The 21,597-nt window shown below is 33.5% G+C and overlaps 2 protein-coding genes across 2 annotated transcripts; one reads left to right on the top strand and one right to left on the bottom strand.

Annotated features, from left to right (window-relative positions):
* The first annotated feature begins 10,409 nt into the window (after positions 1-10,409).
* LOC136203004 (uncharacterized) lies at positions 10,410-16,245 on the top strand. Its single transcript, XM_065994032.1, has 4 exons — positions 10,410-10,820; positions 14,647-14,743; positions 15,264-15,323; positions 15,987-16,245. Exons 1-4 carry the CDS (start codon positions 10,555-10,557, stop codon positions 16,068-16,070), a joined length of 507 nt encoding a protein of 168 aa, XP_065850104.1. The 5' UTR covers positions 10,410-10,554; the 3' UTR covers positions 16,071-16,245.
* A 1,081-nt stretch (positions 16,246-17,326) lies between these two features.
* On the bottom strand, positions 17,327-18,310 carry LOC136203547 (fasciclin-like arabinogalactan protein 3). Its single transcript, XM_065994728.1, has one exon. The coding sequence runs from the start codon at positions 18,244-18,246 to the stop codon at positions 17,428-17,430; it is 819 nt and encodes a 272-aa protein (XP_065850800.1). The 5' UTR covers positions 18,247-18,310; the 3' UTR covers positions 17,327-17,427.
* Positions 18,311-21,597: the final 3,287 nt, after the last annotated feature.

The raw sequence follows: 21,597 nt of genomic DNA, 5'->3' as shown, positions 1-21,597 counted from the left end.
TAAACTATCCATAAATCTTTTATTTTTAGACATAATTTTCGTAAATTTAAACTAAATTTACGTAAACTTGTTATTTTATAAGAAAAAATCATAAATATTTATGAAAAATAGAGTATTATAATTTATATAAAATTGTTTTTTTTAAAAAAATTTAAGAAGAAAGAAAAATCCCCACCAGACCCGGATATGATTCGAACCCATGACCTCCCAAGGTATAGGTAAGCTCTCAACCACTAGGCCAAGAGCTTCACCACAATTTATAATAAAATTGTTGTTATACAAAAAAAAAATACAAACTTTGTGAAAAATAGAATTTTACGTAAAACTTTTGAAATTTATGTAAGTATTTTATTTTTTTTGAAAATTAATTTACATAAAGTGAGACTTAGTTTACGTTACAAAAAGAAATTTTAAAAAACTTAATCATAGGGTAAATAATGTGTGAGTCCCCATATTTGTATTTAAGATATTGTTAGTTTTTGTAATTTAATAATATATTGTTTCGTCCTTAATTTTTGTTTTGTTCAATAGTTTAGTCATTCAAATATTTGAATTATTGAACAAATTAGTTCCTCTGTAAGAGACTAAACTATTGAATAAAATAAAAATTAAGGACTAAACAATAGATTATTAAATTACAAAGACTAAATTTCATTTAAATAAAAATATAGGAACTAATAAATTATTTATCCTATAATTAAATGTTACCTATAATAGTAGGTTAACTTTTTTTATTGATTTTTTTTATATTTATTATTATTGACACATGTCGCATGACTATTAGTCATTGAAAACAAAGTATAATTATTTTGTTTTAAACAAAGTAACTATAGAATAACCTTCTTATATTTTTATATTTTTATAAGTTATCATTAATATATATAGTAAATTACATACGTGGTGTACAATCTTTGCCCCAAATCACACTTTGATGTACAACCAAAATTTTGTCACACTAAACTATACGAACTTCAGGTGACCTCTCACTAAAGTGTACAGCCGATTTTTGTGACCGGTCAACGCTAGTCAACTATGTCACGTCAGCATTTTTCATTGTAGAATTAAAAAAAGTGGGACTCACCCTTTATGGAATGACTAATATAGCCTTATTCTTAATAAATTTACTAAAATACCATCATCTTCTTCCTTCAACCCCTCTCTACCATTTCTCTCTCACTCCTCTCTCTACCATTTCTCTCTCAACATCTTCAACCCTCTCTCTACCATTAGAATTAGAATAAAAAAAACTCCTTACTTCGTAGATACTCAAAGCTCATTCAGTTGATCTTTCTAATAAAAGAAAATTCCTTACTTCTTATTCAGAGTCTTTGTTTCTTCATCAGTGGCCTGACCTCCATAAAACACCTTGCTCATCTTACCCGCCGGCTAATAATGTACCAAAAAGAAAAAAATAATAAGAAAAAACGAAATTAATTTTGGGTATATTGAAACTTAATCTGGTTTTATTGAGAACATAATATACCCAGTGATCATGAGAGCATTGGGTAGATGCAGTGGTGGGGGTTTCCGATGGACGACCCTCCGTCCACGTGAGCAGATCAGCGGTGGAATGTGTGGGTCTCTGACAGGTGGGTTGCTTCTCTCCATTTCTATTTCTTGTTTAGGTGTGATGAGCGAGTAGAGTTGCAAATGGTAGAGCGGTGTTTTAAGAGATATTTACGAGAGAGAGAAAGAAAGAGAGAGAGAGAGAAATCTGATCTTTATTTTATTCTAATTCTTAATGGTAGAGAGAGGGTTGAAGACGTTGAGAGAGAAATGGTAGAGAGAGGAGTGAGAGAGAAGATGTAGAGAGAGAAATGGAAGAGAGGGGTTGAAGGAAGAATATGAGGGTATTTTAGTAAATTTATAAAAAAATAAGGTTATATTAGTCATTTCATAAAGAGTGGATCCCACTTTTTTTAATTCTACAATGAAAAATGCTGACGTGGCATAGTTGACCAGTATTGACCGGTCACAAAACCGGTTGTACACTTTAGTGGGAGGTCACCTGAAGTTCGTACGGTTTAGTGTGACAAAATTTTGGTTGTACACCAAAGTGTGATTTGGGGTAAAGGTTGTACACCACGTATGTAATTTACCCTTAATATATATGTATAACAAAATTACATGTAACCCGAAAACACGATACGAAATCGACACTAATTCGAATAGGTTAACACGATTGTGACACAAATTTTTTTGTGTTCGGTTTGGGTTTATCCTTTTCAACATGAACCCCAAAATGACAAGACACGAACATGTAGGGGTGTCAATATGGGTTCATGGGTTGTAAACGTGTCGTGTCGACTTACTCAGGTGACCCACTGATCCCAACCCTGATCCAACCCATTTAATAAATGGGTTGACTTGGCACGATTCGTTTAAGAAGTGAGTTGAACGTGTCAACCTAGCTAACCTATTTCATTTTGCAACTCCATACTAAAAAAATTATTCAGCTAAATAAAATGAAAAAGAAAATAAAAACATGCATAATTACATATGAAAAAATAAAATCCAATACAAACTAACAAAACAGATTCAACAAGATAACATCAAAAATCTAAAATCCAAAACTTACAAACAAAATAAAAAAAATTCAATTCCAAATAACAAATAAACTAAAACTAAAACATTCAATTCAACTTAAACAACTACCTAAGTTACCAATTTGATTACTATTAATTCAATTGATTATAAAATTCATGCCTTTGAGATCGAAACAAGAACAAATAGAAGTCAGGTTCAAGCTTCTGGATTTTTTTAGCATAAATGGTCTTTGATTATTAATTTGTATTTTGTTAGGTAGTCCATGAAATTTTTGCGTAGCTATAGCCTACTACACTACAACATCATCAATCTAATTTTAATATAAAGAAAAGTTTAAAAACTTTTATAATAAGAAATAAAAATATAGATACCATAATTAACCTGGTTTAGATTGATAGTCTATTATTTATTATTTTATATACCAAAGGATAGAAAAGATTATTGGGAGTTATTGCAGCATTTATCAACACTCTCCAATCTCCCGTGGGTTGTTATTGGGGACTTTAATGACATTAGGTCACGGGATGAGAAATCAGGAAGGGTCAGACAAAATCCTGCCCTAATGCGAGGTTTCAACGCAACTATTGAGGTATGTGGTCTTTCTGACATTAAATTGTTGGGTTATCCATCTATATGGGAAAGAGGCAGGGAGTCAGGTAATCCGATTGAAGAGAGAATTGATAGAGCCATGGTTAATTCAGCATGGCATGATCCTTCCCTAAGGCTAAGTTATTTAATGAAGAAGTCATATGCTCTGATCATTCATCTTTGTTTCTTTCTCTAAAGCAGAATAGTATGTACAAAAGGTAGTGTTTTAGGTTTGAAAACGCCTGGTTGTATGAGGTTGATTGTAGGGATAGGGTCACTGGTGGTTGGCAGGGAGATAGAGACTTTCCACTCCCGGAACGATTAAGGCAGTGCGGCTCCTCCCTGTTACGGTGGGGCGATGAACTTAGGAACCAATTCAAACAGAAAATTGAAGAGTGTAAAGTGCAGATCCGCAGAACTAAGAGAAGAAATGATATCAATTCGGTTCAGGCTTACAAAGTAGCAAAGAATGAATTAGAAACGCTGTTGATTCAAAAAGACAGTTACTGGGGTCAGTGAGCAAAACAACTGTGGCTGAAGGGTGGTGACCAAAATTCGAAATTCTTTCATAAAGCTGCAGCTGCGCGTAGAAAGAAGAATGTTCTTACTAGATTAAAGGGGTCAAATGGGGATTGGCGTGACTGGGAGGGAGGTCTGGATCAGATTCTACCGGAGGAGGTTAAAGCTGCGATTTTTTCTATGCACCCGGATAAGAGTCCTGGACCGGATGGTTTTAACCCTGGCTTCTACCAAAAATTCTGGGGTGTTGTTGGTCCAAAAGTAACTGATTCGTGTCTTCATTGGCTTAATACTAGTATGTTCCCTGATGAAATTAATGAAACAACAGTAGTACTAATTCCAAAAAAATCAAGTCCTGAATATGCGTTTGATCTGTGCCCCATTGCTTTATGTAATGTGATTTACAAAATTCTTTCGAAAGTTCTGGCAAATAGACTTAAAGTGGTACTTCCTAGAATCATCTCAGAACAGTAGAGTGCCTTTATCCTAGAAAGGATGATATCCGATAATGTGATGCTCGCTTTTGAGGTAAATCATTACCTTAACAAGAAAACATAAGGAAAAATAGGTTATGCTTCGTTAAAATTAGATATGGCTAAAGCTTATGATAGAGTGGAATGGAAATTTCTTGAGGAAGTTATGTTAAAATTGGGGTTCGCCCCACAATGGATCCAGTTGTTGATGCAGTGTGTCTCTAAAGCAAAGTATAATATCATCAATGGAGCTCATGAAGTTGGTCCTATTATTCCACAGAGGGGCCTAAGACAATGAGATCCAATTTCACCATATCTGTTCTTAATATGTGCTGAAGGGTTGTCTGCTTCATTATCTGCTCTAGAAGCAAGGGGTAACATTCATGGATATGCGGTTGCAGTACAGGCTCCGGCAATTACTCACTTGTTTTTTTTACTGACGATAGTTACTTGTTTTCCAGGGCAAACATGGAGGAATGTAATGCAATCAAACAGTGTCTTCAACATTATAAGCAAGCTTCGGGGCAGAAAATAAATTTTTCTAAATCTTCCCTCCATTTTAGCAGAAATGTATTAACAGAGAATGGCTCACTCATTGGTGCCTGCCTGGGTGTGGGTGTTGTTTCTAATCCGGGCAAATACCTTGGTCTACCGTCGTTAATTGGAAGAAACAAAAGGGAGGTGTTCGAATATCTGGACATTATGATCAGAAAACGTATCAACAGTTGGAAAGTTAGTTTTTTTTATCAAAAGCTAAGAAGGAAGTTCTTATCAAGTCAGTGTTACAATCACTTCCTTCCTATGTTAGGAGTATGTTTCTTGTTCCAAACACACTATGTGTAGATCTGGAAAAATTGCTTAATTCGTTTTGGTGGGGGTCAGAAGAAGGTAATGGGAAAAAGATTCATTGGAAGTCTTGGGAGAAGCTATGTGAACCTAAAAATCAAGGTGGCCTGGGATTTAAAAATTTCCACAGATTCAACATTGCACTCTTAGCCAAGCAGGCCTGGCATTTGTTGGTAAGACCATCCTCCCTGGTAGCTAAAGTTTTTAAGGCTCGTTATTTCCCACATTCTTCAATTCTTGAAGCTGAAGTAAAAGCTAATCCAAGTTATATTTGGCGTAGTATCCTTGCTGGTCTTCCACTGTTGAAATCACAAATTCGTATTCTTATCGGTTCAGAGGAAGAGGTGAATGTATGGACTGATCCTTGGCTACCTGATGAAATTAATCCATATGTTGATAGTATTGCGCCACCTGGGGATGAATCAATTACAGTGGCTATGTTGCGATATGATAGGAATGGCGAGTGGGACCATTCGATTTTGCAGAGTCTATTCTCAATAAGGGATAGGATACTTATTTCTAAGATCACTCTGAGTCAGAGAGAGACACGGGATCATTGGTGGTGGAGGTTAGAACAAAATGGGGCCTATTCGGTTAAAAGTGGCTATAGCTTCTTGTAAAATAATAATGTTGATAGTCAAGAGGTCAAGATGGGTAGAGGTCTGAACAACATTTGGAGGATTAAAGTCCCTCCTAAAGTTCGACATCTGATGTGGAGAGCAAACACTCTATGTTTGTCAACAAGATCCGAGCTAGTAAAGAAAAGAATCAATATCCCAACACTTTGTCCTCGATGCAATAGTCATGATGAAACTATCCTACATGCGCTAGTCACATGTTCGGAAGCAAGGCATGTTTGGATGTTGTCTAAGGTTGGAGATCTGAGCTCTCGGGTTAGTAGCTTCCGTGATTTCTGGGCTTTTATTATAAATCACCATGATAATATATCTGCTGAGATTGCTGCTACGTTATGCTGGGCAATTTGGAATGATAGAAATAGGCTAGTGTGGGAAGAGAATCGATAGCCTCCCGCGGTTTCTTATAACAATGCAACGGTGTTTCTGAACGGTTGGAAGCAGGCCCAAACAGTGATTGCAGCGCCTGATGGAGAAACAGTTAGGTTGAAGTGGTTGTGCCCGGCACAAGATAGTTTGAAGCTCAATGTTGATGTTGCTCTATTCCAAGATACAGGTCATGCTGGTTTTGGTTTTGTGTTAAGGAATCATGAGGGGTGCTTCATAGCTGCTAGTAATGGTGTGATCAATAACTTTCAGGACCTGCTATTAGCTGAAGGAATGAGTTTTCGTGAAGCTCTTAGTTCGTTGAAGAAGGAAGGGTTCCCGAATGTTCATCTAGAAATGGATTCTCAGCTCTTGGTTCTTGCAATTTCTGGAACTACAGAACTAGTTTCCCCTTTTGGCATTATTGTTGATGATTGTAAAGCTCTGATTAGCAAGCTAAATATTTTATTTGTTTCTTTCATTAGGAGATCAGCGAATAAGATTGCTCAAATACTTACAAGAGAGTCTAGTTTTGTGTCTGATCATGAGATATGGAAACATAATCCCCCTCAGTTCATTTGTAATGACTTAAGTGCTGATATTAAATAAGAAAGGTTCATTTGATTTTAAAAAAAAGCATATTAAAGCAACTACCTGGGTTCTAGATTAAAGGAAAGCATCACTATCCTAGAAAAAAGAACTACTAACAGTTTACTAGAGTACAAAAGTCGTCGAATCTCATGGTCTCTCAAAATCAATACATAATTTTCTAGAATTTCTTCGGCTCGCAGTTTCGGATAAATGAGTGTAACCGACTGAAGTTGAATCTCATGGACAGAAACAAGAGGCAAAGGACAATTTAATTGGAAAATTAAATCAACAAAAGACTTGTGGCTAGAGACTGGAGCGTTCACCGGATGTCAGTGAAGAGAGGCAGGCATCATAAATTGTTAGGGAAAAAAAGTTGGAAACCTAACATGTTCTGTAATCTACTAATCATTATATACTAATCAGTATATATATATATATATATAGGGTAAATAATTATAAGGTCCTTGTGTTTTTACTTAATACACTACTTAGTCACTGCGTTTTTAGAAATAATTATATAGTCCTCCAGTTTTTGTTTTTGTTAACTCCTTAGTCCTTATGATTGAGTCAATGGTCAAACTATATTAAATAAACTTTAAAATACCAAAATTACCCTTTACTTTATATTTTAATAATAAAACATCTATTTTTCCTATTTTATATATTTTTTTTCTACATAATCATAATCTCTCCAATATAAAATCCAATATAAATTAATTGATTTATTAATTTTTATATAATTATAGAATTTTAATTTAATAACGTAAAATTTATTGACTAAAAAATGAATGAAAAACATTTCAAAAATTATTAAAATAGGAGTAAGACTATCATTGTAAAAAGTTTTTACAATCCTAATAAATTTTACGAATGAAGAAAAAATATATGATTTTTAAAAAATTATAAAAAATTTATAATAATATTTCATATTCGTTTAAAGATATTATATTAAAAAATAAAAAAATAATTACAATTTAAGAAAATTAATAATACACATTTCAAGTATATTAATTTCGGTGTATACATAGTTCAAAAACTTCATTAAAATTAATTAGATTAAATTTGAAACTAAAAGATAAATTTTTTTTATATGTATAGTTAGGGGTAATTTTGGACTTTCATTTACAAAAACAAATGGAAGGACTAAAGAATTGATTAAGATAATACTTAAGGACCTTATAATAATATGGTGGACTTCCTAGCGTGTTAGTTAAAAATATAAGGACCTTATAATTATTTACCCATATATATATATATATATATATTAGGGTTAAAAATTAAAATTACTTTAATATCCATAAAACTTTTTTATATTTACATGATATTTGGGTTAGATGGGTTATATGGGTTAACAGGTTGGGTTGAAATGGCCTATAGACTCGTATAAATTACGCGGGTTACAATGAATTCGTGAGTCAACCCACGACCCGACCCATTTATTTTACGGGTTAGGCGTGCCGACCCATTTATGACCTAAACCCATTTATCTCAACCCTAATTCGTTTAATTTCTATGTTACGCGAATCGTGTTATCGTGTTGTGCCCCATACGAACATGACTCAAACACAAAATTGCCAGGTCTATCTATAACAACCTCAAAATAAAAATAAAAATTAAGAATTAAAGTTTTTTAGTATCATATTAGGGTAAAAAATTATAAGGTCCTTTTGTTTTTACTTAACACACCAGGGGCAGAGCCAGAGGGGGCGGGGAGGGTCAGCCGACCCTCCGACTCCGCCGGAAACCCCTTGGGAGGGGGTTTTAACCCTGGTTCCGCCAGGGAGCCGCCATGGCTGGAGCCCCTCCATCCATGGCGGCTCTATAACTTCGCCTCCTATTTTCTGAAGATGGAGAGGGCATTTTTGCCCTTTCCATCTTCTTTTTTTTTAACCTAGAATGCCAAATCGACATCGTTTTGGAATTCTAGGTTAAAAAAAAATATAAGATGGAAAGGGCAAAAATGCCCTCTCCATCTTCAAAAAAAAATAGAAAAGGGAACACATCGAGAGATGTGCAAAAGGAGCCCAATTATTTTGGGAAATTTCCCAAATCACACTATATCTTTCTTTAAATTTCAATTGCCCAATTATTTTTATCTTTTTACTCAATTTAATATCCAACTGTCAAGTAAGTTTTTTATTTTCATTCTTTATTGAGTGATTATTAATATGTTATTTACGTAGAGATTCTAATTTAGAGTGTTTAATTTATGACTTCTAAATTAGGGATTTCTAATTTAGGAAATCTAATTTAGGGAATTCTAATTTGGTGAAGTATCAATTTAGGTTCCATGTACAAATTAGTATCAATATAGACATCAAATCAGAGTTTAACGGAGCAATATCAATGACGTGTCCCGTTTCGTTGGTACCATTTTTTAAACGTTAAGTCTATATTATTGCTATTTTGTACGTAGAGCCTAAATTGATACTTCCCCAAAAACCATAGGCATATTTTAGTACCTTATCCCTATAATTAATTTAGGGTCTAATTTAGGATTTCTTGAGATAACATAGGCGGGTCTAACCCGATCCGTAGCATCTAGTCGAACCCGTAACATTTAATTTTTTTTTGTCCACGGTCTAGCCTCCCGACCTATAGGTCATGGCTCCGCCACTGTAACACACTACTAAGTCCACCATATTATTATAATGTCTTTAAGTTTTATCTTAATAAATTATTTAGTCCTTCCATTTGTTTTTATAAATGAAAGTTTAAAATTGGCCCTAGTTATTATATAAAAAAAATTATTTTTCAGTTTCAAATTTAATCTAATTAGTTTTAATGAATTTTTTGAAGTATATATACCAAAATTAATATATTTAAAAAAAATTATTATTAATTTTTTTTAAATTGTAATTAATTTTTTCTTTATTTTTTTAATATAATATCTTTAAACTAATATTAACTATTATCATAATTTTTGTATGATTTTTAAAATCATATATTTTTTTTCTTCATTTGTAAAATTATTAGAGTTGTAAAAATTTACTTTTTACAATTATAGTCTTACTCCTATTTTAATAATTTTTGAAATATTTTTCATTCATTTTTTAGTCAAAAAATTTTATGTTACTAAATTAAAGTTCTATATTTATATAAAAATTAATAAATCAACTACTTTATAATGGAGAGATTGTGATTATGTAGGAAAAAAGAAAAAAATATAAAATAGGAAAAATAGATGTTTTATTATTAAAACATAAAGTAAAGAGTAATTTTGGTATTTTAAAATTTATTTAGTATAGTTTGATCATTGACTCAAGTATAAGGACTAAGGAATTAACAAAAACAAAAACCGGAGGATTATATAATTGTTTTTAAAAACTTAGGAACTAAGTAATGTATTAGGTAAAAACGCAAAGACCTTATAATAATTTACTTTAGGCTTAAAGCACTATTTGACCTTAAATAATATATTAGTTTACCTTTTATAATTTCGATATAAATCAATTATTTTCTAAATGCGCGTGATTCAGTTAAACATTCGAAACGTAATATAATTATTTTGAAATAAAAGCAATATTATTTTTATTTATAATTATATTGAAAAGTTATTATTAAAATCTAATTTTAGTAACATAATTAAAAGTTTTCATTGGAAACGATTTTTCAACCTTTGACTAAAGTTGAAATTATATTTATTGCTAATATTACATAAAACAAAAAACTTCTCCTAACCGGAATAAGAATATTTTAAATTTAAATACAAAATATGACGTGGCTCAATCTGAACCATACAATCTCAATCCACATAGCCGTACAGTCACATCTCACAATCAAATCACGACAGATTCAATCAGAGCCGTTCGTTCAAAACGCACCAGAGGAAAATGGCGGGAAAGGAAATAAATCTGCTGTTTCTCAGGTATAAGACTGGATAGGTTGACTGTCAAATCCATATTCACATTTTCAGGGAGAGTGTCTGAAGCTATAGAGAGAGAGAGAGAGACTGAACAGAACAAATTCAAACATTTTTCAATCTTTCCATGGCTCCAAGGAAGCGAAAGGCTGTGGAGGAAGATGGAGCAGCAGCGAAGATCCCGGTTGTGGTGAATCGGAGATCCCCTCGGCTGGCAAACTTGACCTCGGAGATCCCCGTGCCGGCTCCGGCTCCTGAGTTGGCTCCGAAGAAGAAAGGTAAAGCGAATCCGAAGAAAGAGAAGGTTAAGGAGGAGCCTGAGAAGAAAGATGAGGAGGCGGAAACTAAGATTGAGGAAGATGGGAGTCGTAAGACTATTGTCATTGAACACTGGTAAGTGGTGAGGTTTGACTTTCTTTTCTTTCTTGGTGTTTGGTTGTTGACAAATGTTGAGAGTGAATGTGATGATTCAAGCATTTGCGGTTGAAATGCGAACTCTTCTTTTCTTTTGTTCTCTTTTCATTTCAAGTTTTTAGTACTCTGTGCTTGTTTGCTTCGATATCTATGTTTTATGAAAGATGGTAGAGTGGTGAGAGCGAAGTTGAAGTTCGAAGGATTTTTTAAATCTTTGTCATTTCTGTAATGTAGTAGGGTTTGCAGATTAGGAATTTCTGTTTCTTGGACCGAATTAGGTGCCTTGATTGGCTACAAGTGGTACTAGTGGTCTTAGTTTCAGGTTTTCAGTAAGCAATATTAGGTCAGAAGCTCTCATTGTTAGGGGAAAGGTTATTCAGAAATGGGGGAGATTCGAAGGGAAGGAAGAATCTAAAAAAGGTAGGAGGCTGCTGAACAGAGGTGCTGACCATCGGAATATGATGATCTTTCTGATTGATTTGTGGTCATTTGTGTGGTTTACCTTTGGTTTTGTTGTTTGGTTGAGGAATTTGAGGTAGAGTAAATGTGGGAATTCAAATATGTACTGTTAAATGTGTTGAATTTAGGGTTCGAAACCTGTTATGAATTTCATATATTTGTCTGCTTTGAATATCTATGTTACATGAAATTGGAAAAGATGAGAGATTGAAGATGGAGTTTGAAGCCCTAGGTTATTTCAGTAGGGTTTGCAGATTAGGAATTTCTTTTTGATTGAATGTTGGTCAATGGTGTGGTTTACCTTTGGTTTTGTTGTTTGGTTGAGGAACTTGAGGTAGAGTAAATGTGAAAATTCAAATTTCTCCTGTTAAATGTGTTGAATTTAGGGTTTTAAACCTGTTATGACTTTCATATTTGTCTACTTTCCTTATATGTGTTCCATGAAATTGGAAAAGACGAGAGATTGAAGATGGAGTTTGAAGCCCTGGATTATTTCAGTAGGGTTTGCAGATTAGGAATTTCTGTTTCTTGGACCGAATTTAGTGGTGCCTTGATTGGCTGTTGTTTTGGTTACTGGTGGTCTTAGTTTCAGGCTGTCAGTAAGCAATATTAGGTCAGAAGCTCTCATTATTAGGGTTGGGCTTAGTCTGGAAATGGAGGAGATTTGTGCCTTTGTTACCTAAGGTTGCCTTGATTGGCTGTTGTTTTGGTTTCTTTTGTGGTCTTAGTTTCAGGCTTTCAGTAAGCGATAATCGGTCGGAAGCTCTCATCATTAGGGGAGGGCTTAGTCAGAAATGAAGGAGACTGGAACTAAGTGCCAGGAAGGGAAGGAAGAATTAAAAAGCAGGAGCCTGCTGAACAGAGAAACAGGCTGCTGAAAATCGGACCTTTGTGATGGAATGCTGGTCATTTGTGTGTTTACCTTTCTTTTTGTTGTCTGGCTGAGGAATTTGAGGTAGAGTAAATGTGAAAGTACAAATATGTCCTGTTAAATGTGTCGAATTTAGGGTTTAAAACCTGTTATGACTTTCATATTTGTCTGCTTTCCATATCCATGTTCCATGAAATTGGAAAAGATGAGAGATTGAAGATGGAGTTTGAAGCCCTAGGTTATTTCAGTAGGGTTTGCAGATTAGGGATTTCTGTTTCTTGGATGGAATTAGTGCCTTGGGTTACCTAAGCTGCCTTGTTTGGCTGTTGTTTTGGTTTCTGGTGGTCTTTGTTTCAGGTTTCAGTAGCGATATTTAGGTCAGAAGCTCTCATTATTAGGGGAGGGCTTAGTCAGAAATAGAGGAGATTGGAACTAAGTCCCAGGAAGGGAAGGAAGAATTTAAAAGCAGGAGCCTGCTGAACAGAGAAACAGGCTGCTGAAAATCGGACCTTTGTGATGGAATGCTGGTCATTGGTGTGGTTTACCTTTCTTTTTGTTGTTTGGTTGAGGAACTTGAGGTAGCGTAGAAGTGAAAATTCAAAATTTTCCTGTTAAATTTGTTGGATTTAGGGATTTAAACCTGTTATGACTTTCATATTTGTCTGCTTTTCATATCTATGTTCCATGAAATTGGAAAAGATGAGAGATTGAAGCCCTAGGAATTTATGTTTCTTGGACCGAATTAGTGCATTGGGTTACATAAAGTGCCTTGATTTGCTGTTGTTTTGGTTTCTGGTGGTCTTAGTTTCAGGCTTTCAGTAAGCGATATTAGGTCAGAAACATCGGACTACGAAGACCTTCGTGATTGAATGCTGGTCATTTGTGTGGTTTACCTTTCTTTTTGTTGTTTGGTTGAGAAATTTGAGGTAGAGTAAATGTGAAAATTCAAATATGTTGAATTTAGGGTTTTAAACCTGTTACGACTTTCATATTTGTCTGCTTTCCACATCTATGTTCCATGAAATTGGAAAAGAGGAGAGTGAACCCTAAATTTATGCAGTTTTGCAATTTAAATGCCTTTGAGCATCTACAGACTCATTTGTTAGACTCTTATGTTAAACTCTGAGAGGAGTTTGTATCAAAATCTAACTCCGAAAGTCTTTTAGTTTTTCCTTAAATAACTAAGTCTACATTTCTTCCTCATTATGAGCCTTTCTCCCTTTCCTCTAACTATAGTTAAATAATTTTATTAAAAAAAGCTATTGTTAAATATAACAACACGGACTAATTTTGATAATAAAAAATAAACAAGGATTGAATATGATGAGTATTGTTGAAGATAACAAGTATTTTAATATCTTAAAAGACTAAAAGATTTTTTTTTTGTTATATTATTTTTAAAGGGTAGACTAAGAGCCTCTTAGAAATACTCTTAGATTACCTAAGGTGCCGGGGATGGCCTTGATTTTCAAGCTTTCAGCAAACAATATTAAGTCAGAAGCTTTAATTAGGATGTTTTTAACAATTTGGTCTCACTTCTGGTTTCTATGGCTTTGAATTAATGATAAACTAGGACGCTTTGCTTTCAGTTTCTGTCAACTTAACAAGAAGATTGGTCTTGTATATTGGTTATTAGACTTCACTTCTACTTTGAGTGCGTTTAGATCCTCGTTCTTGTTCATGCCTGTTTCTACTTTTTCAGACTGGCTATAACCATTAAAACTGTGATGATATGATGGCAATCATAGAAAAGAGTATACTGATCAAAGAGATCTATGCTGACCACTGTTAGAATATTATGATTCATGATTCGAATCGTGCGATTTGATTCAGCTCTATTTCGAGCCTTATGAATCCAAATTGCAACAGAATCTTACGATTTGCGATTTGAATCATACTATTTGATTCAAGTCAGCTCTATTTTGAGTCGGATCTTCATTACTGTTCATCAAAAACTTTAACAACACTAACTACTAAATCCACTATCCTCTAGTCCGATTGTTATTTATCAAGATCATTACCAAGTTGACAACAAGGAAATAAAAAGAGTCAGAAGCTCAAACTCTCCATCTTCACTAAGTTATTAAACAACGTTTGATTTGTGAATTAGTTTTATTTTAGGATTGGATTTGCATTAGATTTGAATTGTAAGTACTTTGTTGATATGATATCTTTTTTGACATTAAAATTGCATTTCTAGACTAATATTTGATAATATTTTGAGTTCAACATCGTAAATATTTTATTTTTTATAATATTATGAATTTGAACTGAATCTCAAGATTCACGAGTCACTATTCACAAAACGTGGATTCCGATTCACGAGTTGAATCTAGATTTGACAACTATGATGATGACATAACGCATCTCTAATTGATGCGGTTATTAGCATTGTTGTTGAGTAATGTATGCCTTTATTCAACTGTGCTAGTCTCAATATATGTTATAATCTAATCCATTTGTTACTTGCTGTAGCAAACAGTGCAACTCGTTCAAGACAAGGGCTGTTCAAGTAAAGACTGGCTTAGAAAATGCTGTTCCGGGTGTCAGTGTGCTACTCAACCCCAAGAAGGTATTTACATGTGTTTTCTAACTTTTGTTGCCGCCTCTTTGTTAAGTTGAATCTGTTATTCAGCTTTTCATTTAACCTTTTGATTCTAATTTCGTGTTCAAAGCTAGGGTCTTTCAGTAGCTATGTTGAAGTTAGATTGTGCTAGGTTGAGTCCAAATCATAGATCTGTATCTGCTGGTCTATGCTCATAACTTCTATTATGTTGTGTTGGATGTAGATGCCTTTTTTCTTATCATCTATATTTATAGCGCTTAAATTTTTCTTTATTATCTTTGTTCGCTTATGCTTAACTTCGTGTTGTCCTTGAAAACATTCTTATAAGATGTCTATCGGAGTAGGTAGCTAAATCTATAGATATGTTCCTTGCATATGTATTCAAAGATGTTATATTATTGTTTGCGAGTTTTTCCTGCCGGTGTCTGTTGAAAATGCTTTCGTCGCCTATGAAGAATTTATGCAATAGGCTAGTTTTGGATTTTTATCTATTGACATTATTAAACTGATGCAATTCTTATAACAGCCTAGAAGAGGTTGCTTCGAAATAAGGGAGGAAGATGGAGAGACCTTTATCAGTCTCCAGGTAAAAACACTGCTACTCTGCATAGTTTTCTTTCATTCTATGAATTATGCAAGTTATGGGCTTTGCCAATGAAATTATGCACCAATGTTCTTTCTTGTGTTTCCAATGACCGGAACTTGGTCACATTATTGCGGGTTATTGACACATACGTGATCAATTACCAACAATTTCGTCATTCATGGTGGATTTCAAACTGTTTTTTTTGTGTGTTTGTGGTGATTTTAGCTCGCCCTGACGGTTAGGAAGGCGGACAAATAGGTTATGGGATGTTTCTGTCTGTCCGGTTGTCACACAAGCAGAACAATATCAGTCTGCCTGTGTGACAGCCGGACCAATATTCGTCTGCCTATGTCAATAAAGTTTAAAATACACTGCAAATGAAGAGTGTTTGTGAATTGACCACAAATGTGTGAATAACCCTATTATCGCGGTATAATATGTATTCTCGGGTGCATAATATAGAATTGTGCATAAAGCAGTTCATCTGAGATTATATGTTTCCTACCTTCATATAGTATATGTGATTCTGATATCTGAGATTTCATCTCATTCCTTAACACTATGATCGTTCAAAGTTACTGTTCTAGCATCTTATGCATTTGTCTTCCAAAATCTCTGCATGCTTGTGTCTAAAGTTTGCTTTTCTATGTTTCGTCTCTGAAGAACCTGAAACGGCCGTTTAAAGACATGAAGGACCTCGACATGGAGAAGGTCATCTCGGACATAATTGACAAGATCAAGTCTTGAAGTCTTTGTAAGGAGGTTTAGACTTTAGAGGATTAGAATCGTAGCCATTGATTGATTACTCAAGCATCTGTGTTGTCTTTTGTATTGTTTTGGGTATTTTTTTGAAAGCAGTATGATATGAATTGGAGCAAACAATATTGTTATTTAAAGAAAAGGTTATCTGATTGCTTGTTGATCTCAGAAATTTTAGCCGTGTGAATCAAAGTAAGGCTATTAATTGTGTAGAACTGTCTGTTTCGGACACGACAACACGATCCATCTGATGTGATTTTTCAAATAGGTTGTCTTAGGTGGGCTGTTTTTGTAATTAGTGACACGGCTCATTCTACATGATTTTGAGTTATCGCGTTATATTCACAAATGCAAGATAGATGATAATTGAGTCAAATTGCCGTGTCCATTATAGGCCTGAATTGTGCAGGGCTGTCCATTTTGGACTCGACAAAACGATCCATTTGATGTGATTTTTATTTTTGTTGCATTTGTATGATATATAATCGTGTGGAATGTTACAATGTCAATATGGGTTGTTGTGAATGCAACAAAAATAATAATAGTGTCAAATAGGTTGTATCAGGTGGGTTGTTTTTGTAATTAGTGTTGTTTTGACAACACGGCTCATTCGACGTGATTTTGAGCTATTGTGTTATATTTACAAATGTAACGTAGATGATAATCGAGTCAAATTGTCTTGTCCATTATAGGCCTGAATTGTGCAGTGCTGTCCATTTTGGACTCGACAACATGACCCATTTAATGTGATTCTTATTTTTGTTGCATTTGTATGATATATAATCGTGTGAAATGTTACAATGTCTAAATGGGCTGTCGTGAATGCAACAAAAATAATAATAGTGTCAAATAGGGTGCATTAGGTGGGTTGTTTTTTTGTAATTAGTGTTGTTTTGAGAACACGGCTCATTCGACATGATTTTGAGTTATTGTGTCATATTTACAAATGCAAAATAGATGATAATCGAGTCACATGCTCTTGTTAGGTGGGTTGTTTTTGTAATTCGCGTTCCTTTGTTGGAAATTGATAGCCTCAAAATATATAGACGACACAATGGACTGTTTTTGTAATTAGTGTTAACACGGCTCATTTGACATGATTTTGAGTTATCGTGTTATATTTTCAAATGCAAGATGGATGATAATCGAGTCAAATAGTCCTGTTAGGTGGATTGTTTTTGTAATTCGTGTTGTTTTTTCGAAAATTGATAGTCTTAAAATATTTAGATCACATTACATAATGCGATTACATGACACGAATAAACAAAAGAATAGTATTATATTCCTATATATGGCATTCAATCAATCAACAAAAAGAATAAGAGATTCACTATACAGCAAAAGCCTAGATACCCACAATACCAGCAGCCACCGCGACCACAACCGCGACAACACCACCCGTACGCAAACAAGAAGAACCTGAATGTGCCGGTGCATCAGCCGGTGCATCATCACTAGCAGTATCTTCAGGAGCAGGGGGAGAAGCAAAAGGCGAATCAGCAGGCGCATCAGCAGCAGGTGCTTTGCTTGGTGCATCACCAGCCGGTGCATCTGCTTCTGCAGGTGCATCAGCTTCCGCTGGCGCATCAGCTGGAGACTCAGAATCAGAATCGGGTGGTGGAGGAGAAGGAGTAACAACAATCGCAGAACCCGATGCTTGAATAACATTACTAACTTGAAGAACAGAAATGTTATAAGGCATAGATACCATAGATCCTACAAGAGACGCAACAAGAGGAGCACCTTTCTTCGCGGATCCAAACAATACTACATTACCTTTTCTCGTAACATTCAAGAACCCTTCTCGATGATCCGCCTCACCGGATGCTTGGAACAATGTGGTTAAAATGCTACTCTTTTCCTTAATACTATTAAGCTTCTCAACATCATAGTAATCGAGGATAACGTGAGTACTCAATACTTGTTCAACCACATCTTTAGATTTACTGGTGAGATCACCGAGGGATCCGTCCTTAACGGCTAAGACCGTTATGGTTTGACGACTATTGATCTTCTTAGCAAGGCCGGATTCAGTGAGGAGGGTGTTGAAGTTATCATAGCCACTAATGTTTGCGAGTATTTTTGTGATATTGAAAGCCATAGAAGTCGAACATAAGAAGCAAGAGAAAATTAAGAAAATAATCAAAGGGCGTTTAAACTCCATTGTTTTAAACACCCTTTAGATTATTATTATTGTTATTGAAATTATTTCTGCTTGATTAATTTTGAAGACATTCTCAACATTTTTATAATGAAATTTTGATATTTTTTTTCTTTTATTTTTTTTTGAAATGAAAATTTCAGGTTGAGAGTGAATTTCTGCTCGAAAATCTGAGCCAAGAAAATGAATGATAGAAAAATAAGGTTTCTGTTGGTAAAACGGTGCCGTTTTTTTCTTTCATTGTTTTAAATTTAGACCTCTGTTGTTAAAACGATGCCGTTTATTTCTTCCATTGCTCTAAATTTAGGCAGACATAACGGAACTTCACCTACTTTTCTTATTTGTTGGAAGAGTTGAGTTATTAAAGCTGTTTATTAGGAAAAAAGTTAATTTTATTTAGGATAAGTATTAAATTAGAACTTAAGGTTTTTTAGGAATTACAGATTTAGCGGTAATATATGAAATTACGTAAATTTAATTTGTAATGTTTTTAAATAAGATTAATTTTATTATTAAAAATTTAAAAAGGCTTAATACATCAAAAGTCCCCTGAATTTGTTCAGGAAGTTTGATTTGCTCCTGAACTTACATAATATTTCGTTAGCTCTCTTAACTTGCTTAAAATAACAGATTGATCACTTGAACTTGTTTAAAGTGGCATATTGGCCATTTGAACTTGCTTACAGTGATCCATTTGCCCTCTGAACTTGCTTAAAGTGATATAAATTACAATTTGTCTAAATCCGTAAAAAAAAAAATCAAAACTTAAAAAACAAAGCCTAATTCATTATTTTAAAATAAATTAACTTTCTGTTTTATACATTGTTATATATTTAGGGACTTAATCATGACACTTTAAACAAGTTTAGGAGGCTAATGAGACAACATGTAAGTTCAGGGGTCAATCAACCATTTTGGATAAGTTCATTGGGCAAATGGTGTATTAAGCCATTTAAAAATGATAACTTGACTATTTTTTAATTATCACATTAAACTTTTAAAATAAATTTATCAATAAAATGAAACAGTTTCGTACATTTTTGACTGGCTATTGCTATATTAGTAACACAGTAAACAGTTTAGATACTTTGACAAATTAAATTTATGAAGAAAGCCTTAAACCTGTGTCTTGAAAGTGTTATAGAATTGTAAAGCATCCGTATTGTACACACTGCTTGCACTTACTGAAGCAGTTTCGTGAAGAGAGCGATCTCATTCGCGACTCACCTCATTACTGTGTTTGCTAAAATTGTAATGTTCCTACTCTAACATATGTAGCAAATTTATTTGTTAGCGTTTTAATAAGTTTATTTGTAACTGTATTAGTAATACATTAAATATCTTAAATATAATTAATGTTTGAAAAATTTAACGTGACAATTAAATAACTGTCAAATCAACATTTTCAAATTTTTGGTTACATAGCTAAAATTGATTTTGTTTGGAAACATTAGAGTTAAATTTGGTCTATTTCATAAATTAAGACTAAATATATACTTCACCGAAAACATTAGGGTCAAGTTTGGTCCTTATTCCAAAACTTTAGTTCAAATATACACTCAAATAAAAAAACACCCAATTCAATTTTACTCTTTTTTAAGTTAATGCTAATGAAAATTTGCGACCAAATTCCTTACAGAAGATGTAAAATTAGATACAATTTCTACTTTAGGGGTAAAAATGAAATGTTTTAAACAGTAAGGGTAAAAGTGAACTTTCTCAATAACCTTAGCCAAAAATTGATTAGCTCCGTGAACTTTACAAGTGTCTCACCATCTCCCTAAACTTGCTTATTCTGTAACAACTAAATACAAATACCATAATACTAACTCGGATTAAGGTGCAAAAATACCCCTAACGTTTTGGGTCAGGAGTAATTTTACCCCTAACGTCTAAAATGGTGCAATTTTACCCCTAACATTGATAAATTGGATTAATTTGAGAAATAATTCATCAAACTGTCTTCTCGGTCATGAATCTTGTCATCTACACTTCACACGTGCATCATTTTATCAGTAACAAATCACAAAAATATGTTGGGATGTGAAAAAAATAAAAAAATATACTGATTTTTGTACAAATTGGATAAAAAAATTCAAAAAATTCACCAAATTTATAAAATTGCTCTTGGATTCTAATATTAGGAGTAAAATTGCACCATTTTAGACATTAGGGGTAAAAATACTCCTGACCCAAAATATTAGTGGTATTTTTGAACCTTAATCCAAGTTAGTATTATGATTTTTATATTTAGTTGTTACGGAATAAGCAAGTTTAGAGAGCTGGTGAGACACTTGCAAAATTCAAGGAGCTAATCAATTTTTATGGCCAAGTTTAGGGAGTTGGTGATACGAAATAAGCAAGTTTAATGAGCTGATGAGACACTTGCAAAGTTCAGAGAGCCAATCTACTATTATGGACAAATTCAGGGAGCTGGTGATGTATTAGACCTTGATAAAATTAACCTATAATTGTTTGGTCCTTGTAGATTAATAATACACTGTTTAATATTTAAATTTTATTCTATTTAATAGATTAGTCCATTCTAGGTTAAACAATTTAATAATTCTTATATTTGAGGGACGAAACATCATATTATTAAAATATAAAGACTAAACAATGTATTAGGTAAAAATATATCTACTAATAAATTATTTATCCTTTTATTTTTATCACACCAAATAGTCTAAAATTACATCTATCATTTGGATTAAAGCCATATTTGACCATGTAATATCCAAAATTTTGTTATTTATAGGATGTGGTATCATTTGCCAATTTGTAACATTTAACTCATTTTAGATGGAAACTAACCGTTTTGTTAAATTTTTTTTATCATATGACACAATTTTTAACACGTGACAATTGATTTATTTATTTATTTTTATATAAATTTAATATGTAGATAAATAAAGAATTAATTTTTTTTTATTTATCCACATATTAAATCTATATATATGGAAAAAAATAATTAAGAACATTGTTATATTTACATATTATATGACAAAAATTGTGTCATTTGGCAATTTTTTTTAACAAATCGGTTGGTTTTCCATTAAAAATGAATTAAATGTCATCTTTGAAAATACTCTAGGGAAGAAGTGTTATCAAATAAGACCATAATGGCTAAATGATAAAATTTTAGATACCACATAAACCAAATAGGGTTTAGTCCTAGAAACTTTAGTTGAAATATACACACAGATACAAGAACACCTAGTAGGAATATGGGCCAACCCACAAAGCCCAACATAATAGCTCTCCAAGCAACCAGCCCGGTGAGCTGATCCAAATCCACACACATGGAGCAGACCCAACTACAACCCCTATATAAATGCCCCTAAGCTCCATTTA

Source organism: Euphorbia lathyris, chromosome 8 (assembly GCF_963576675.1).
Source record: "Euphorbia lathyris chromosome 8, ddEupLath1.1, whole genome shotgun sequence".
NCBI lineage: Eukaryota > Viridiplantae > Streptophyta > Magnoliopsida > Malpighiales > Euphorbiaceae > Euphorbia > Euphorbia lathyris.
Note: the sequence above shows the minus strand (reverse complement) of the source record. Positions and strands in the feature narration are given on the sequence as shown.

Coding starts and splice junctions, on each gene's coding strand:
- LOC136203004 (XM_065994032.1), top strand. CDS start 10,555: ATGGCTCCAAGGAAGCGAAAGGCTGTGGAGGAAGATGGAGCAGCAGCG. Junction 10,821..14,646: donor ACTATTGTCATTGAACACTG/GTAAGTGGTGAG, acceptor TACTTGCTGTAG/CAAACAGTGCAACTCGTTCA. Junction 15,324..15,986: donor AGACCTTTATCAGTCTCCAG/GTAAAAACACTG, acceptor TCGTCTCTGAAG/AACCTGAAACGGCCGTTTAA.
- LOC136203547 (XM_065994728.1), bottom strand. CDS start 18,246: ATGGAGTTTAAACGCCCTTTGATTATTTTCTTAATTTTCTCTTGCTTC.